The 17,472-nt window shown below is 42.2% G+C and overlaps 1 protein-coding gene across 1 annotated transcript; it reads left to right on the top strand.

Moving 5' to 3' along the window:
- Positions 1-8,785: 8,785 nt before the first annotated feature.
- Positions 8,786-10,448, top strand: LOC147883173 (tetraspanin-8-like). Its single transcript, XM_087399961.1, has 2 exons — positions 8,786-9,521; positions 9,693-10,448. The coding sequence occupies exons 1-2, from the start codon at positions 9,027-9,029 to the stop codon at positions 10,002-10,004; spliced, it is 807 nt and encodes a 268-aa protein (XP_087256087.1). The 5' UTR covers positions 8,786-9,026; the 3' UTR covers positions 10,005-10,448.
- Positions 10,449-17,472: the final 7,024 nt, after the last annotated feature.

The raw sequence follows: 17,472 nt of genomic DNA, 5'->3' as shown, positions 1-17,472 counted from the left end.
TGGGCTTAAGCAAAATTTGCTCAAAAATGCGATTTGAGCTCTTTCTTTGTTTTTCTCTTCCATATCGCGTTTTCTAGCAAAAAGTCCTTCCTTTTGATGCAAAAACATCATGTCCATACAAGTTCAGGTAAATGCCTAATAGCTGCCAATGTTGTTGAATTAGATAGATCAAAAAGACACTTGGAAAGGTAGATCAAGGCTATGGCTTTTGCACAAGTATATGTAGGTGGGAATAATGATGGGAGAAAACACATGCCAAAACTGGTCTTCAAGGTACTATATTTAGAGTATCTAGTGATTGCATGCACCTATTTTTAGACCAATCTTTTTAGAGTATCATTCATTTTGTCCTCCCTACAAGCTTGTGCACACCTAGCATGTTTTGCTAATAAACGCAATATAGGGTGTTTTTATGGAAAAGAGCCTCAAATCGTGTTTTCTAGAAAAAAATGTTATCCTCTACTATGGACCAAGTACTGGCACCTAAGAAAAGATGAGGTCTACACAATCATAGATCAAGAAAACACTATTGCAAACAAATATAGTAGATTCCTAAGTGGTATAATGAGTACCTAGATTTTTTCTGTCCATGATTGGCCCTAGTGACTTGTCTGTGGCTCTTGCACAGGTGCAGTAAGGGGGGGGGGATGATGATGGTAGTGATGTAGATTAGGATGTGGTGTAGGGATGGAGAAAAGTGTAGATATGAACTGCTAGAGGGATGGAGAAAGTGTAGATGAGAGGAAAGGGCATAATTTCCAATGCATATCACATCTCTCTTGTCAGCCACACGTGTGGAAAATGGTCTTCTACGTTCCTGTGCATTTATTTCTCATCATTGTTTGCACAGATTTTGAGACAAAACCCCCTCTAAGTAGAGCTACCCTTCATTTCATCCCCTTCTCTAGTTTCAGTTGCCTCCAACCTCACCACCTCCAGCTCCAACCTCACCACCTCCAACCTCACCACCTCCATCACAGAGTCCCACTATAGCTCCAACTCCAACCTCCCTCACCAGCTCCACCACCCACTGCAACTCCAGCCACATCTCCCCAGGTCCATCTCACACCTCCCCGCTGTACACACAAGCCCAGGTAAGCAATTTATCACAAGTCATTGGTTTTTCATGTTAGTAAGGTGAAATGACCATTCCATAGCTTTCTCTCAAAGACACTCTATGAGTTGTTTTTCTGAGCACATCTCATCTGCATTGTAGGGTTTAGGAGGATGGTAGAGTCCAAATTGATTGATTAGAGTAGGCTTCAATACATTTGCTCAAAAATGCGATTTGAGCTCGTTCTTTGTTTTTCTCCCCCATATCGCGTTTTCTAGAAAACTTTTAGCATGCTGGGTGTTCCTGGGTTATGTCCAAAAACATTTGTTGAAAAACACAATTTCAGCCTTTTCTCTGTCTTTTTACACCATATCACGTTTTCAAGCAAACTCTTGGGTTGTTGATTTCCTTGTGATGTTTGGGTTTTTTTCCAGGAGAAGAGCACAATAAACTATGGCAAGAACCAAAGCAATAGCCAGAAGGAAAGGGAAAGGACTTGACATTGCAGGGGCTACCTTAACTCCAATCTTCAAAGAAGGGGAAGCCTATGCACATGCTAGCAAGGAACAAGAAGAAAAGAGTGAGCCAAAGCAAATCTATCCTGATGGAGATCAGGAAGGCTCAGAAAGCCATAGGATATGCATTACCCATGGCACCATTCTAGAAGCTAGTCAGGGCAATATGCATGAATTGGCATGTGGACTTTAGATGGCAAAGGACTGCACTACTTGCTCTCTAAGAAGCTGCTGAAGAGTGGCTCATAGAGTTTTTCATGGACACCATGATGGTAGCAGCACATGCACATAGGGTCACCATCATGAAGAAAGACATCCAAACACTTGTCAGGGTTAGATATAGATTTGACAAGATCCTTAATGCAGAGGATTGGGATGATCTCAAAATGAGAGATATCTTGTTGATACCTCCAGCCAGGAAACCTAAAGATGATGGATTCAAGGTCGTAGAGGTGTTTCACCAACTTCATATCAGAGGCAAGGTTGCCTATGAAGAGTCCCTCAGGAAAAAAGTCAAAGAAACAGTGTCTGTCTTGCAATCCCAGACATTAGTGGGGATGGTACAAAATTAAGCAGAAGCTCCTACAACTTGGACCAAGGATCATGGACCAAGGATCAGAGTAGCCATCCAGATTGTGAATGATGACTTGACCTGGGACTTGACAGAAGACTGCATCATAGCTTTATCACAGAAAGAAAAACGCCCTTCATTCCCATTGCAGTTGTCTCAAAAGACTAATGGATGCACTGGACCTCCGTGATCCAAAGTTAAAGATGTTAGATTCAGCTCACCCAATGTCATTGTAGGTACAGGAATCATTGTCACGTATCTTTATCTCCCTCTTATTTTTGCACTCTTCATAGTCCAATATACATCTTAGCTTTCTATTTTGATAAAACACACACCACAATAGGAGGATCCTTTCTCCTGTAGATGGAGGACTCTCATCAATGCCAAATATATGATGGATACATACTTTTCAGAGAAACAGCCTGAATTTGTGAGTGCTTTCATTGCATACTATTTGAGGAGTTCTAAATTTAATGCATTGATACAAAAATATTGAAAACACTCTTTGTTTTTATTGCAGATGAAAGAGGATAGTTTTGGCTTTGAATATGTACATAGCTTAAGAGCAAAGACAATTCTGGCTGCTAGAGCACTCTTCCCCTTGTCCAGACCAAACCAACTAGTCCATATAGGAGAGGGCTCAAAAGGCGCTGAGGATCTCCGAGTTGAACAAGAGGCTCAGAATGTCCTGGGCACTAGCAATTTAGAAGATATTCTAGAAGGTGTCGGTGTTGATGAGCTGCTTGATCTTTTCCAAAAGCCTGATCCTATGCACGAGGAGGCAGGGACATCAAAGCAACACGAGGCCGACAAGCTCGAGCCCATGGACAAGGAGGCAAGGACACCAAAGCAGTAGGAGGAGTCGATGCAGGAGGAGTGGATGCAGGAGGAAGCAGTACCGACGGAGGATGTGCAGCAGCAGGATCCATAGCAGGATGTACAGCAGCAGCAGCTGGATCCACAGCAGGATGTACAGCAATAGTATCCATAGCAAACAGCAACTTGAGCAGCATGTGGAAGATTCTTAGGAGTCTCCACTACAAAAAAGTCAAGAGAGAGATTCTGAGCAATAATAGAAAAACAGATGATACTTGTAATCATTTTGTATTAATACATCAAATGCCAACCTTTTTTTGTTGTTGCAAGTAATACCTAAGTCAATAGCTTTGTATTATCTGAATTGTTTTATTTACAATGTCCTTGCATTGAATTTTGCTTTCGCTCCTTTGAAGTATTTGCAAAAATAAATTTTTAGCAATATGTAAATGTATTATGCAAATGTAAAGAGAATCAAATTTGGATAAACACACGGTGGAAACCAACTTACTTTCCTGTTGTTCAAAATGAATGAAAATTCTTTATGGATATTGTTCTCAGTCTCCATAATAATTTCATTATGTAACTGATAGAGGGTGCAGCATTGTCCCAATGAGATGGATGTTAGAATGATATCATTCTCAATAACATTGATTTCAATTATTGGACCTGATGACCTCTCGTCTTGGTCCATTGCCACAAGTTTTGTGCCTATCATCTTGCTGCGTTTATAGTAAAAAGAGAAAATAAAGTTTTGCAAGGCAATCATGTACTTAATGTTGATGGAGTTATGAGCAATCTCACAATACACATTGTTGGCCACCATTCTATCCCAACCATTATCCAAAAAATTTAGAATTGGAACTTCATCATATCCTTTTGCTCTAAAAGTCAACATTGTCTTACAAACTTTAACTGGATAATCATGAAGAAGTTCTACAAAAACTGTAAGTGGCATGAAAATGTTGATTTTAACTATCCTGGTAGCAATATTTGGTTTCAGGGAATGTTGTACTTCCGAAAATAGTTTGGCTCTATAGGATTCTGTGATGCTGCCATCAGGGACTGGCCAATCAACTGCATTCCACGCCGGGAGATCTTGCTTTTTTAATAAACCGTGTGAGTGAGCATTGTCCATCAATTCATAAAAGTGATCATAAAAAAATATACCCGATTCAGCCAAGGTTGTTGATTTTCTACCTCTGTACTGTAGCTCCCTAATAGCACCATGTAAAGCATCAAAGAATCCCAATATGCACTCTAGTGGTTGCCACTCTTCGTATGATGAGGGATATATATCTGAACAAAAACAAAGAGACTGTCTGTCATCAAAAGAAACAAATATTTCATTTCAAGTATTTCATTACACAAATACACTTACAATTGGGTCTTAGTGTGGAAGATAAGCAGGATGATCTCATAATACAAGTTCTCGGTGCATGTAGACATGTTGTATCCAAACCTCTCTGACGCATCTTGTGCCTTCCTTTTTTACTCTGAAATCTTTTACTTTGCCCTTCCAAGAAGCCAAAAAAACTGTTAGTTGATTGATGCTTTCTCCGCTTGTTGGGTCATCTCTTGATACAACAGGCGAACCGTAAAAGAATAAAAAACAAATCTTCTCATTAATGCCACACGCTTGTAGCAACATAAAGTACTATTTTCTTTTTCATATTTTTGCCTTTTTTTGTGAAATTTCTATGTTACGTTGGCCTTCTCCTCATTGGTTGAGAGACATTTTTCTGAAACCCTAAAAGGCCCTAAAATGAGCTCCCTTTTTTCCTAATGTCTTGGAAGAAATGCCTATTCTAGAGGTAGGAATTAAGGAATTACCCTACAAAATGTTGCAGCTCGGTGCACAATTGCAACCAATATATCTCCAACAACAGTAGCAGCCAAAGCCTGAGGCTACATCGGCACCAGCACCACCCGTCAACATCATGCCAGTTAATAAGCCACAAGGAGAGTTAGTGCCAGATCAACAATATGACTATCGTACCCAACTGACTGACTTACCATTGGAACAACCACCAGCAAGTACTACAGAATCATCAGGATGGCTACATGGGCACCAATTGTATCACCATTTGTCATTCTCCATCATTAAGCTAGCCAAATGCTTCAAATGTTAGAACTATTCACTAGCTTGGCCAACGAGGAGCATGCACAAGAATTGGAAAGATAGGCTATAGCAGCCACCATCGAAGACAATTCCATGGAATCACCATAAAGGTCAAGGCACTTTGAGCGCAAATAGATGAGAAAGAGGTTGAAGAAGTGCATTTGAACCAAGCTTTCCAAGCCTAAGGTAAGGCAGTGCAGGATGTGACCTCCAGCCTTCAAATACAGCCTGCTGACAAAAGTAGTACAAGCTACGGCAATCCTACAGACCTCCTTTGACTACTTGACCTCAGTACAAGCTCAGCAGACGGAGGAATTGGCACAAGCTCGACTCACTCTAATCCAAAAAGAAGAAGAGCTCCAGAATTGCCAAGAAAAGCTTGAAGACATGCAACAATATTTGGCAACATGCACATTCATTGAAGAGATTACAAGGACTATCGAACCTTTAAGGACCAACTTGTTACTACCATCGCTAAAGAGGCCAGCACTTCTCAAGCACAAGTCTTGGACCAATGGTCCAATACCACTGAAGTCATTCATCAACAAGCGCATGTCACCTTGCAAATGAAAAAGCTTAAGGAGGCATATACATCCATCTACCATAAGTATAAGGAAAAAATGGATGAGGTGCAATCCCAAAAGACAGTCATCTCAAAGCTTGAACTCCAATTGCTAGTGCAAAACAATGAGGCAATGGAAGACAATATCAATGAAGTCCCACTTGCTGCTACCACTCTCTTAACCTTCCCTGAGCTCCAACCTAACATCTACTCCCTTCATCGTCTCTCTGCTCATGTCTCTCACCACTTTCAACTAACCCAACAGTTGCAAACTTACGAGCCCCTCACACCTAACTTCTTCCCTTCCCTTGCTAATCCTACCCTCGAGGATTACCAAGCTACTGAAACCATTTGCCCAGTTCTTCCCTCCCTCCCCTCTGATTCCCCTCCCATAACTAACACTCTTTCATATTTCTCTCCCGTGTCCCCAAATTCTCTCCCTGCCCCGCCATCACCTCCGACACTACTTGTGCTACCATCAATAGAAAATGACCCAATATTTGATTTTGAATATCAAAATCCAGATAATCCAATTCGCACTCCCATGCCAAATTCTAATGATGGGTATGATTTTGATGTGATACCACTTCCTAGTAACCCCATCAAGGATTTATGGAGCAAATATCATGATATGAAAACTCGAGGTGGATGGACCCTGGACAACTTCCCTACCAACCTTCATTAAGGTCAAATTAATGAAGCTTGGGTCAGCAAATTGGATCCCCAACCTGATTGTGGCGCTACCCTAAACTCTTTGATGTAATCTTCTTGAAAGAGTACTTGTGTGCACCTCCATGTCTTAGAACCCGTCCCAAGTTCTATGCAGTTCCATGACATCAAAGATGGGAGGCCAACATATACACTTTGGGTGAGGATCGCACCATTAATTGGCCAATGATCGAGCCATACTCTGATGTAGAATGGAACATCCAAGGCACACTAATCCGAGCACTTCAAGAGCATGATAAAATAATGTGCGGCAACATTGACCGCATCCTTCACCAAAGTGCTATCTTTTGCAAAACATTGGAATACATTTTGGAGGTCCCCCGCTACATCGACCGCCATTTGTCTTCACTCGATTTCAATCCTAATGAACGGATCGATGCTCAGACTACAAGCCGACTCTATCAAAGAGTCATCTTCTTAGAAGCACGCCACGTATCTCTGTTCGAACAAATGGTGAATACATGCGTCTTAGAAATAGAACAAAAATTATATGGTGCCAAGGCTTTACAGTAAGATCAACTGCACGCCACAAGTTTCACAGCCACTGGGTTACACGCATGGCATCCCAACTCCGTGATCTCATTAAGCCATAACTTAAGGATGGGTAATAAAATGGATCCGGGGGTATGTTGTCTCTGTGCCAACATGGACTTAGGTAGCACAAAATGTGTGTAGAGTAGTGACAAAGCTCTGCTTGTACTTGCATAAGGCTAGGAATAATCTCTCTTAGGAATCCTCAACATGCATTTTCAACATGCAAGTTCTACTTGCAATGCTTACATGCAAGTCCTACATGCGATTCCTACATGCATGTTCTGCATGCGAGTTTTACATGCAACTTGTAACTCGATAAAAAGTTGAAACGACATTAAGTGGCAAAAAAAGGAGGGACCAAAATAAAAATAAGAGACAAAGGAGGAAGAAAAAGTGGAGCCTCAACTAATCACAAAAAAGCTAGAAATATTTTAAAATTTAGTGAATTTTAGCTTCTTAAGGACAAAAACGTCACGGCAAGACCAAAGGTAAGTAATATGGGGCCGTTGGAGTTCAAATTTGGAACTGCAAAATTTGGCATATATTGGCAAGGATGGGCAACGGCACTCGAAGTTCGAACAGACAAATTGTTTTTTTTGGGCAGTGCAGAATCTGGACAGAATTTAAGCACAGAAGCGTTAAAGCTTTTAATATCTTCCATGAAGGAAGGATGGCTCTTACTCCAAGACCAATGCTTGCATCAATCGAGCTCGGCAAGCAGGAGGCGGCCATCTAAAGTTGGCGTACTTCATAAGTCTCATTTATCAATTGCCCGGCGGCTGAAAAATAGCTGAAAAAATGCCCACAGAGTGACAGAACGTTTGCTTGATGCAAGCACAAGCAAAGGGCGCATTTTTCCAGGCATAGGATTGTTTTTGGGCGACTAGACCTTTAAAAAATTCGATCTCGCCTCTGGTTATGAGGACGATCATGCTGTGGTGTTGAGTGAGCAACGTGAAAAATTTGTTGAGGGCGCCCGATGCAGTAGCTTATTGTTACGGTAACATGGTCAGATGGTCTGTTAGAGATGGAGAGTTGGTCAAACTTTGAATTCTATTTAGGATTGAGATGGACGTGGTAGAACAGGAACGTTAAAGGCGGAACAGCAACTAAAGATGACTAAAAATATGGCTCAGCTGGAGCAGCAACCAAAGATGACTAGATAAATGCTTGTGGGAGAACAGTAACGTTAAAAAGAAGACTAAATATGGATCAGATGGAACAGGAACTAAAGGTGACAGAATGGATTATGGACGTGGTAGAGCAGGAACGAAATGGATCAGAATCGAGATGGGGATGTGGTAGAACAGGAACGTAGGAGATGATTAGATGGATTACAGAAAGACATCAACCATTTCAATTTTGAGAGGAAGTGATAGAACAGGAACGTAAGGTGGCTGAAATCTAAATGGAAGAGATGTACAGGATTCAAAGGAACGTAAAAAGGTGATTAGAAGGATGAGAGAAAGTCACCAACGAATGAAACTTTGATAGTGAAATGTGATTAGTTGTTGAGATTTTTCTGATTAGCAACTTCTGACTAATCTGTGGGTTGTTTCTGTTGTGTGGCTTTAACTATCTGTGTGTCTGTCCCTTTGTGTCATGCTTTCCCCATCAGTACTTCTCAAAGTCGTCAGAGTCACCACAGTTCCTTCTGATAAAGCTGCTGGCTCCTGCTTCTGCTTCTCCAAAATCAGGATTCTGCGGCCCCTCTCAATAACGTATTAACGTCGCTCTTTCCTGAGAGAGACTCCTCGGTCATTAAAAGTTTCTCCATTTTAGAATCAGTACGTTGTCCATACATCACCGTGCTTTCTGTCTGCTTGTCTCTATAGCTTCTCTCAGAAACAAGCTCCTCATTATTAGCATCCTAGTATATCCTAGCTGCTTTCACCAAGTATAGCTAGCTCCATTGCGTGTTTCAAAAACAAGCTCCGTCTTCCCTCCCACAAACCAAGCTCCATAGCTTCTTTCACAGAGAGAGTGCTCCATCGCTTCTTCCAGAGAGCTCATAGCTTGTTTTCAGCGATATAGCTCCATCGCTTCTTTCAGAGATAGCTCCGTAGCTTTGTTTTGCTCTTCTCCTCCTGCTTCCAGCCCTCCATAGCTTCCTCGTTTCTCCCATGGAGCTCTCTAAACATCTCATGGCCGTCATCAACTTCATCACCTTGTTGCTCTCCATCCCCATCCTCGCCGCTGGCGTCTGGCTCTCCACTAACTATCACTCTGACTGCCTTAGATTCCTCCAGGGTCCTGTCATTACCATCGGTTTGTTTATGTTCATCATGTCTGTCGCCGGTTTCGTTGGAGCTCACTGGCGCATCACCTGGTTGTTGTGGGTGTACCTGCTTGTCATGTTTCTTCTCATAGTGTTGCTGTTCTGCTTCACCGTTTTCACTTTTGCGGTGACGAACAAAGGTGCAGGGGAAGCTCTGTCTGGGAAAGGTTTCAAGGATTACAAGCTGGTGGACTACTCCACTTGGTTGCAGAAAAGAGTGAACAATCACAAGAATTGGGAGAAGATTAGGAGCTGTCTTAGCGATGCGCACGTCTGCCAGAGCTTGAGCGTGTACAAGCTCGCGGCAGATTTCTACAAGGCGGAGTTGACATCGGTGCAGGTAAATGGTTTCGGAGTGCGGATTTTCTTGAGACGACGCTCATTTTTTATATAGAGATTGCCTGCGAAGTTCGTGTGCAAATTTGCTCGCTTTCAATGCCCTTGCGAGAGATTGCCAAATTTATTGCGAAATGAAGCTCACCTCCGCGAGGACGCGTCTCTGTTGTTGCAGTCCGGCTGCTGCAAGCCGCCCACCTCGTGCAACTACCTCTTCCTCAACGCGACTTACTGGGCGAGGCCGCTGAACGAAGACGCTGATCCTGATTGTCACAACTACAGCTACATCCAGTCGGAGCTCTGCTTCGACTGCAACTCGTGCAGGGCGGGGGTGCTGGACAAGCTCAAACGCGACTGGCGCAAGGTGGCCACGGTCAACATAGTGATGTTCTTCATGCTGATTGTGGTGTACTGTGCGGGGTGCCATACCTTCCACAGGGCACAGGAGGAAGGAAGGTATGCGCGCTATGGCAAGGGGTTTTTCTGATGAAATCCAGCAGCTCGGGGAGCGCAAATGCTTCTTGGAGCCACTGCTGCCGCCAAAGCTCTATGGCAAGCAGCTACTTCCTCCCTTCCTCCTACTATATCGTTTGCCATAGCTCGATGGCAACAAGCAGCGATCACTTCCTCCCTTCCTCCTTCCAAATCGTTCCTCAGAACTCCATCAGAACCGCACCGCGGAGCTGATTGCAAATGCAGATTTTGAATGGCGTTGATGATGCATTTGGCACTCGGTGCATCGATTGAACGCACAGTTTTGCGAAGTTCTCTAGTTATGCATTTGTATTTAGTCTCAAGTTTCGCTCTTCCTGATCCATTTTTCAAGCTACGGAGCTCACAGCTGTGGCCATCCATTTGTACATCGTATCGCGGGAAATGTTATAAGCTGTTGCTGTTTTGTAACTTTTGATTCCACCAGTAGTTAAATCTTCAGGGCAGGTTTGATGGCGTTGATGATGCATGTGGCACTCTAAATATCAATTGAACGCAGAGTTCTCTGATTATACATTTGTAATGGTGATCTCCAGTTCCTGCAGTACGGTTCCTGCTCCATTTTTCAAGCTACAGAGCTCACGGCCCTACTTGATATCCATTTGTACATCTTATCGTGGAAAATCCTATCAGTTCTTGCTCTGTTAAAAGTTTTGATTCCACCAACAATTTGATCTTGCCTCGTTTAGACGGGAGCGTTGATTGATGCCCAATTTCGCTAGTGATGCATAACCTTAGCGCACAGTTTTGCAATGTTCTCTACTATTAGTCTCCGGTTTCGCTCTTCCTGATCCATTTTTCCAGCTATGGAGCTCACAGCTCTGAACGGCCCTTACTAGACATCCATTTGTAAGCCTTATTGTGGCAGCCCTCGATGTTTTGAAAGTTTTGATTCCACTAGCAGTTTGATCTCGCCTCGTTTGTTTGAAAACTTTGATGATGCATTGGGCAGTTGATGCATCAATTGAACGCACAGTTTTGCAAAGTTCTCTCATGATTCATTTCTACTAGCCTCCAGTTTCACTCCGTCTGGTCCGTATTTCAAGCCAAGGAGCTCACAACTCTAGATCTTACAGCGGAAAATGTCATCACCTCCTGCTGTTTTGGAAGATTTGATAAGATTTGATTCCCGTTTGCTTGAATTCTGCTTCAAGTCCTGCATTCTTGACTTATTTCCTTTGTTAGAGACCCTCAAGTGCCTAGTTGGGGGATTACAAACAAGTAGCTCTAAACTTGAGCAGCGGCACTTTGGGCATTCAAAACCCTAAGTATACTATCTAATAGGTGTATTACATAATAATTTTCAGCGAATATATGGCTTTATCACATTCTTCTTGGAATTGCAAGAATGAAAGTCCTAGATAATCTTTTGTGTTTTGCAAGTCCACTCCATAGAGTTCCCTCGACTAATTTGTAATTTCAATCTAAACTTCTATTATTGGATATATTCTAGTCTTACAAAGGTGTATGTGATTTCAATGGGCCAGTATGCAACCCGCATGTTGCTGCTACGGGATATAAAAGACGTTGGTACATAAAAGTTCTCTTCTCTTCTCTATCTCTATATATTTTAAGGAGAGGGTGGCTCGGGATGATTTTTGGTGCTTCGGATGGAGCCTTGTGGAGCTTCGGAGAGATTCGGGCTAGGGAAGTCCTCTGGACCCTTAGATCGCGATGGGATGAGGACATCCCCCAGTGCACTCGATTGTTACACGCAAGCTAGGTTATGTCACATGGTGCAATAGGGGCGATGTGGCACGATAGGGTAGTGGTTGGGGGCGAGGTGATGCCATGTGGCATTCACATGGCACGATAGTCGTGGCAGTTGGGGGTCACGGATGTCACATGTGGCGACAATGAGGCTAGTACAGAGAGATAGAGACAAAAGGAAAAGAGAGGGGGTGTGAGTGCTTTTAATCAATCCAGTTATTTCTACTATATTTTATATAAATAAGAGAGAAACAAAGAGAGAAAGAGAGAGAGAGAGAGAGAGAGAGAGAGAGGAGAGAAAGAGACAATAGAGAGAGATACAAAGAAGAGAAAGCGAGGGAAAAGTGTAGAAGTAGAAGTAGAGTCTATTAACGTCCTCAGGGGGCCTTAGATGACCCATGGGACCCGTCTCAATACAAAGTAAAAAAGTCTCCTCAAGGAGAGGGGTAGGAGTCTGAGTTCCTGACGCCAGATCAAAAGACGAGTGACAAAAGATCCCAATGCTGTCGGAGAGGCAATAGAGAGAACTGATGTCAATAGTTGAGCGGAGTCCTCTAGTATCTGCTGGTAGTCCTCCCTGATATGTGCATATCGGGGGCACTGTAGAGCCACATGTGCCTCTGTCTCAATTGTCTGCAAGTCATAAAGGGTACAGACTCTAGCATGTCTGGGCTGATGCATCCAAGCTCCCTTCTCAATTGCAAATGTATGAGATCTGGTATGAAACTTGGCTATGTTTCTGCGATATAGAAGGGGGATAGGTGTGCCAATAGAAGGCTGAGCATGAGTCTCTATGGACATGTATGTAGACCAACATGTGAAATTTATGTTGTCTTGGTAACATTCCAGCTTTACCTTCTTTTCACTTGTCAGCCAGTGAGTTTGCTAAATGCTTAGTAAAGACAGTTGAAACTCTTGCATGGTGACCTTTTCAGGCGGCATGGTCAAATATGCTTCTACTTTCCATCTGCTGAACCATTTTCTTATGTCGGTTGCCCATCCTATATAGATGATCTTACTTTTGTGGTTCTTTTGAAGCTTTGTGCTGGTATTCCGTGCCCTATGAGGCAACCTATCAGGTTGCATTTGATGCACCTCTATTAGGTATTGCATAACTCTGATCTGTGCATGAAATTCAATCGGCCTCCTTCCCATTTCCAACAGAAGTACTGAGTATGGAGTAGTGGGTTTGACACCAAGGTGTCGTCGTAAGAAAGCCTTTTGCATTTTCTTAATATCATTCCATGTAGAGGCTGAAATACTGCCTCCCCATACTTCCACTCCATATAATATTGTCTGTACTACATATGCATCAAATAATATATTTCGAATTTTCTAGTTCCTAGTGTCAGTGTGCCTGCAGTCATTCTCAAATTGGTAGTACTTCCCCCAGCTAGTGTCCATCCTTTTGTGTATTCATTGCCACCATCTGTGATTTGCCAGGAAATTAACCCCTAAGTATTTGAAGGTGCTGGCATACTCAATAATCTGTCCATCAAAGGTGATCTGGTTGATTGGTACAGATTGCCATCATCTTTGTTTTTCCGACATTCACTTGCAGTGGGGGGATGTTCTGGCTGATTGGTATAGACTGCCATCATCTTTGTTTTTCCGACATTCACTTGCAGCCCATTTTCCCTACCATAAGTCTTGAGCACTTGTAAAAGTCTATGCATAGAGTCCGAATCGTATGCAAAAAGAACTACATCATCTGCATATAGAGAGAGGAGAGAGGGAGAGAGAGAAGAACGAGAGAGAGAGAGAGAGAGAGAGAGAGAGAGAGAGAGAGGGAGATAGGAGAGAGAGAGGGAGATAAGAGAGAGAGGTAGAGAGAGAAGAACGAGAGAGAGGAGAGAGAGTTAGAGGACATAGAGAGAGGGAGATAGGAGAGATAGAGGGAGATAAGAAAGAGGGGAGATAGAAAGAAGAGGAGAGATAGATAGAGAGAGAGAGAGAGAGAGAGAGAGAGAGAGAGGAGGGGGAGAGGGGGGGTTATATTTATTTCTACTATATATTTAATATATTTATTTATACTATATATATGTATATTTATCTCTATAAATAAGAGAGAGAGCGAGAAGAGAGAGAGAGCGAGAGAGAGAGAGAGGGAGATAAGAGAAAGGGGAGATAGAGAGGGGAGATAGAAAGGGGAGATAGAGGGAGATAAGAGAAAGGGGAGATAGAGGAGAAATAGATAGATAGATAAATAGATAGATAGATAGAGAGAGAGAGAGTGGGGGGGAGGGGAGAGGGGGAGAGAGAGGAGTGCAAGAGAGGACAACGTGAAAGTAGAGAGAGAGAGGGGGGTGGGGGAGAGAGAGAGAGAGAGAGAGAGAGAGAGAGAGAGAGCAAAGAGAGAGAGGGGAGAGAGAGAGAGAGAGAGAGAGGGGGGGGGGCGAGGGGGGGAGAGAGGGGGGAGAGAGAGAGAGAGAGAGAGAGAGAGAGAGAGAGAGAGAGAGAGAGAGGGGGGGGGGAGGGAGGGGGGAGAGGGGGAGAGAGAGGGGCGGGAGAGAGAGGAGAGGGGAGAGAGAGCGAGGGGGGGGAGAGGGGGGGTTATATTTATTTCTACTATATATAATATATTTATTTCTACTATATATATATGTGTGTGTGTGTGTGTGTGTGTGTATTTATCTTTATAAATAAGAGAGAAACACACACACAGAGAGAGAGAGGGAGAGAGAGAGAGAGAGAGAGAGAGAGAGAGAGAGAGAGAGAGCGAGAAGAGAGAGCGACAAGAGAGAGAGACAAGAGAGAGAGAGGGGGAGAGAGAGAGAGAGAGAGAGAGAGAGAGAGAGAGAGAGAGAGATAAGAGAAAGGGGAGATAGAAAGAAGAGGAGAAATAGATAGATAGATAGAGCTTATGGGTCAATCTAGCAGCTTATGAAGACACACATAACAACTTTGGCCTTTGTCAACTTTTGGCCTCCATCATAGCCTTTTAAAAACTTTTACTCACTTTTCAAAATAGTTAAATTTTTAGTTAGACAACAATATATGTTCAAACTTGGCTAGAGGTTGAAATCCTTATAAGACCAATCATGCACTTGGCTTGCAATCTACTTCTCAATTTATTCTCAACAATGTTCTTAAAACGGAATCCCCTTTTATAGTAGTTGCACTACTACATTGCGATTTCTATAACTCTAAGAAGCATGGAATATTTCTCTTGTAACACTTCATTATGTTATTGCAAATTCTGTAACTTGATTATAGCTCATGTGCTAATTTATGCCTCTATTTAAAATTGTGCATGTTGTTGAGGTTGATGATCCATTTGCCTAAGGATGTTTGTCAAGCTAGCAATATATCACATAAGTAGAGTTGCACAACAATCTAGGATATGTATTGAGGAGGATCTTCCATGTGGAGGATGACCGTTTGATTATGAAAGTAATTTGACCATATAATGCACTTTTTTTGAGTACCGATTTAAAATCAACGAGTAACTTGACCCGTCTACGACGGCTAGAGACTCTCTTTGCTAGGTCTCAAAGTTGCAATCGTAGATTGCCTTTATTAAAATTCAAGATTTCATTTATATATCTCAAACTTTTTACAATATTTTCGAAAAACATATACATGCATACCAACATGCGCACGCGCACGCACACACACACAAACGTATTCAAGAATTTGTGTTGATTGGGAAGTAGTAGGTTTAAAGTGATTTCATCATTGATTTTGAAGTAAGAGGCATTGAGTATTTTTATTTTATTATTCAAACGTGTAGACTTGTCCGCTGCATAAGAAGAGAATCTTTATGAGGGAAACCCCTTGTGCTCAAACAAAATTATGGAAGGAAATCCATGTGTAAGAACGAAAATCCTGCACCCTAAAGGAAATTCTTACTATGTTTTAAATCAAGATCGAGTCTTCCTTTTAATCCTCTTTCAATGGTTGATTCGAGTCTTCAATCTTGTGGCTTGAGTCATCAATCGATGAAGGTGTCAATCGTTGTTTTCAATAATCGAGTGGTTTTTCCCAAAAAAATTAGTTAGATCTACTTTGCTCTTGCCCCATGAATGCCAATGGCAAATTTATCCCTTGTAGTGCCATCTAATCTATTTCTTCTTGCCATTGTTCCAAGTCCCATCATGTGCTATTATAACAACATTTTGAAAACAGCTCCATGGTACTGAGCTTTGTACTTGCAGGCCATCTCTATTGACACACGGCAAAGCTCCAAGTTTGGGCACGGAGTCTAATTGAGGTCCTTCCATAAGTCGCATGTCTTTTTCTAAGATATATGTCCTCCACACCAGTACTTCAAGTACCAATGAAGCCTAGCATAGATTTCCACTCACATTTTCATGATCAAGGTGCCAGATAAATTTGATCTCTCGTGGAGTTCTTTTAGCATCAATTTTGTTCTTCAAGGTGGATGGTATTTTCTTGACCGCAACTTCTTCTTTAGTCTCGCTATCCAAAGCAAAACTGGCCCAAAAGATTGACTATATTTTCTTAACTGCAACTTCTTCCTGAGTCTCACTATCTAAAGCAAAACTGGTCCAAAATAAAAAAGGAACGATTCAACTTCTTTAGCACTCCAAAAATAGGGTCACACCACAATCAACTAAAGCAGGCACTAGCGGCTCTTGCCTCCTCTATTTGCATATCTTGCTTCCTCAAAGTGGCAAGAGATTAAGGAAAACCGATCAAGAGGACGGGAAAAAAAACAGAGGAGGCCAAAAACGTAGAAGGAAGCTCACCAAACGATGCCATAAGCACCGCATCTGATGGCACGAAGGGGAGGTTGGCACTTAGAGGTAACTCCTATGGGTCCAGATATGGTTATCACAGGGCCACCCAGTTTCTCATCTACTTGATAAACAAGGTGGTGGCACCATTATAGCCCTGCTTGGATGATTTTTTTGGTTTTAATACTTTTGATTTTAAAAAAATAAGATGTGCTTTTTTTTGGGTTATTGTGATTTTTATGCAAGAAATGAAGGTGTGGTTATATGTTTTTTTTGGGGGGAATTGAATAACGTATAGCACAACACAAAATTCATTGCTTTATTATGCACGTATGTATGTAATGGAGTGATCTATCCAATATGCATACGTTGTTCCACAATAAGTGGTTGTCTTTGGTATGTTGCTCCAAATGTGATCGAATTATGTTCCATATATTGTTGTGATGTGATCTCACTCTAGGATGTAATTAAAGGTAGTCATAATTTCTTAAATGTGTTGAATTTTTTTATCTTTTGTAACATATCAATGTTGAAATCTCCTAGTAGTATAACATTGTTAGCTTTATCGATCGTAGATTGCCGTCTCTTATGCACTCGTCGGTATAAGACCCTTGCTTTGTGTTTTTGTAGGTTTGGGCACTGACTTGCCCATGTTCGATTCCCTTTAGAACATCCTTGCTTCTTGTTTGTGTAGGCCTCTGACAATGTGCCCCTTGTAGATGGTTGTCGCTTATGTGCTCATCACTATAAGACCCTTGTTGTGTGTTTTGGTAGCCTCGAGCACTCACTTGCCCATGTTCAACTCCCTTTAGACCATCCTTGCTTCTTGTTTGTGTAGGCCTCTAATAGTGTGCCCCTTGTAGATGGTCGTCTCTTATGTACTTGTTGCTATAAGACACTTGCTGTGTCTTTACGTAGGCTTGTGCACTCACTTGCACATGTTTGATGCCCTTTAGAACATCCTTGCTTCTTGTTTGTGTAGGCCTTTGACAGTGTGCCCCTTATAGATGGCCAACTCTCCTGTGCTTGTCGCTATAAGAAGGCTTGTTGTGT

The sequence above is a fragment of the Dipteris shenzhenensis genome, chromosome 28 (genome assembly GCF_047967505.1).
Source record: "Dipteris shenzhenensis isolate YYH24624 ecotype China chromosome 28, Dip_SZ_1.0, whole genome shotgun sequence".
NCBI classification, from domain to species: domain Eukaryota; kingdom Viridiplantae; phylum Streptophyta; class Polypodiopsida; order Gleicheniales; family Dipteridaceae; genus Dipteris; species Dipteris shenzhenensis.
Note: the sequence above shows the minus strand (reverse complement) of the source record. Positions and strands in the feature narration are given on the sequence as shown.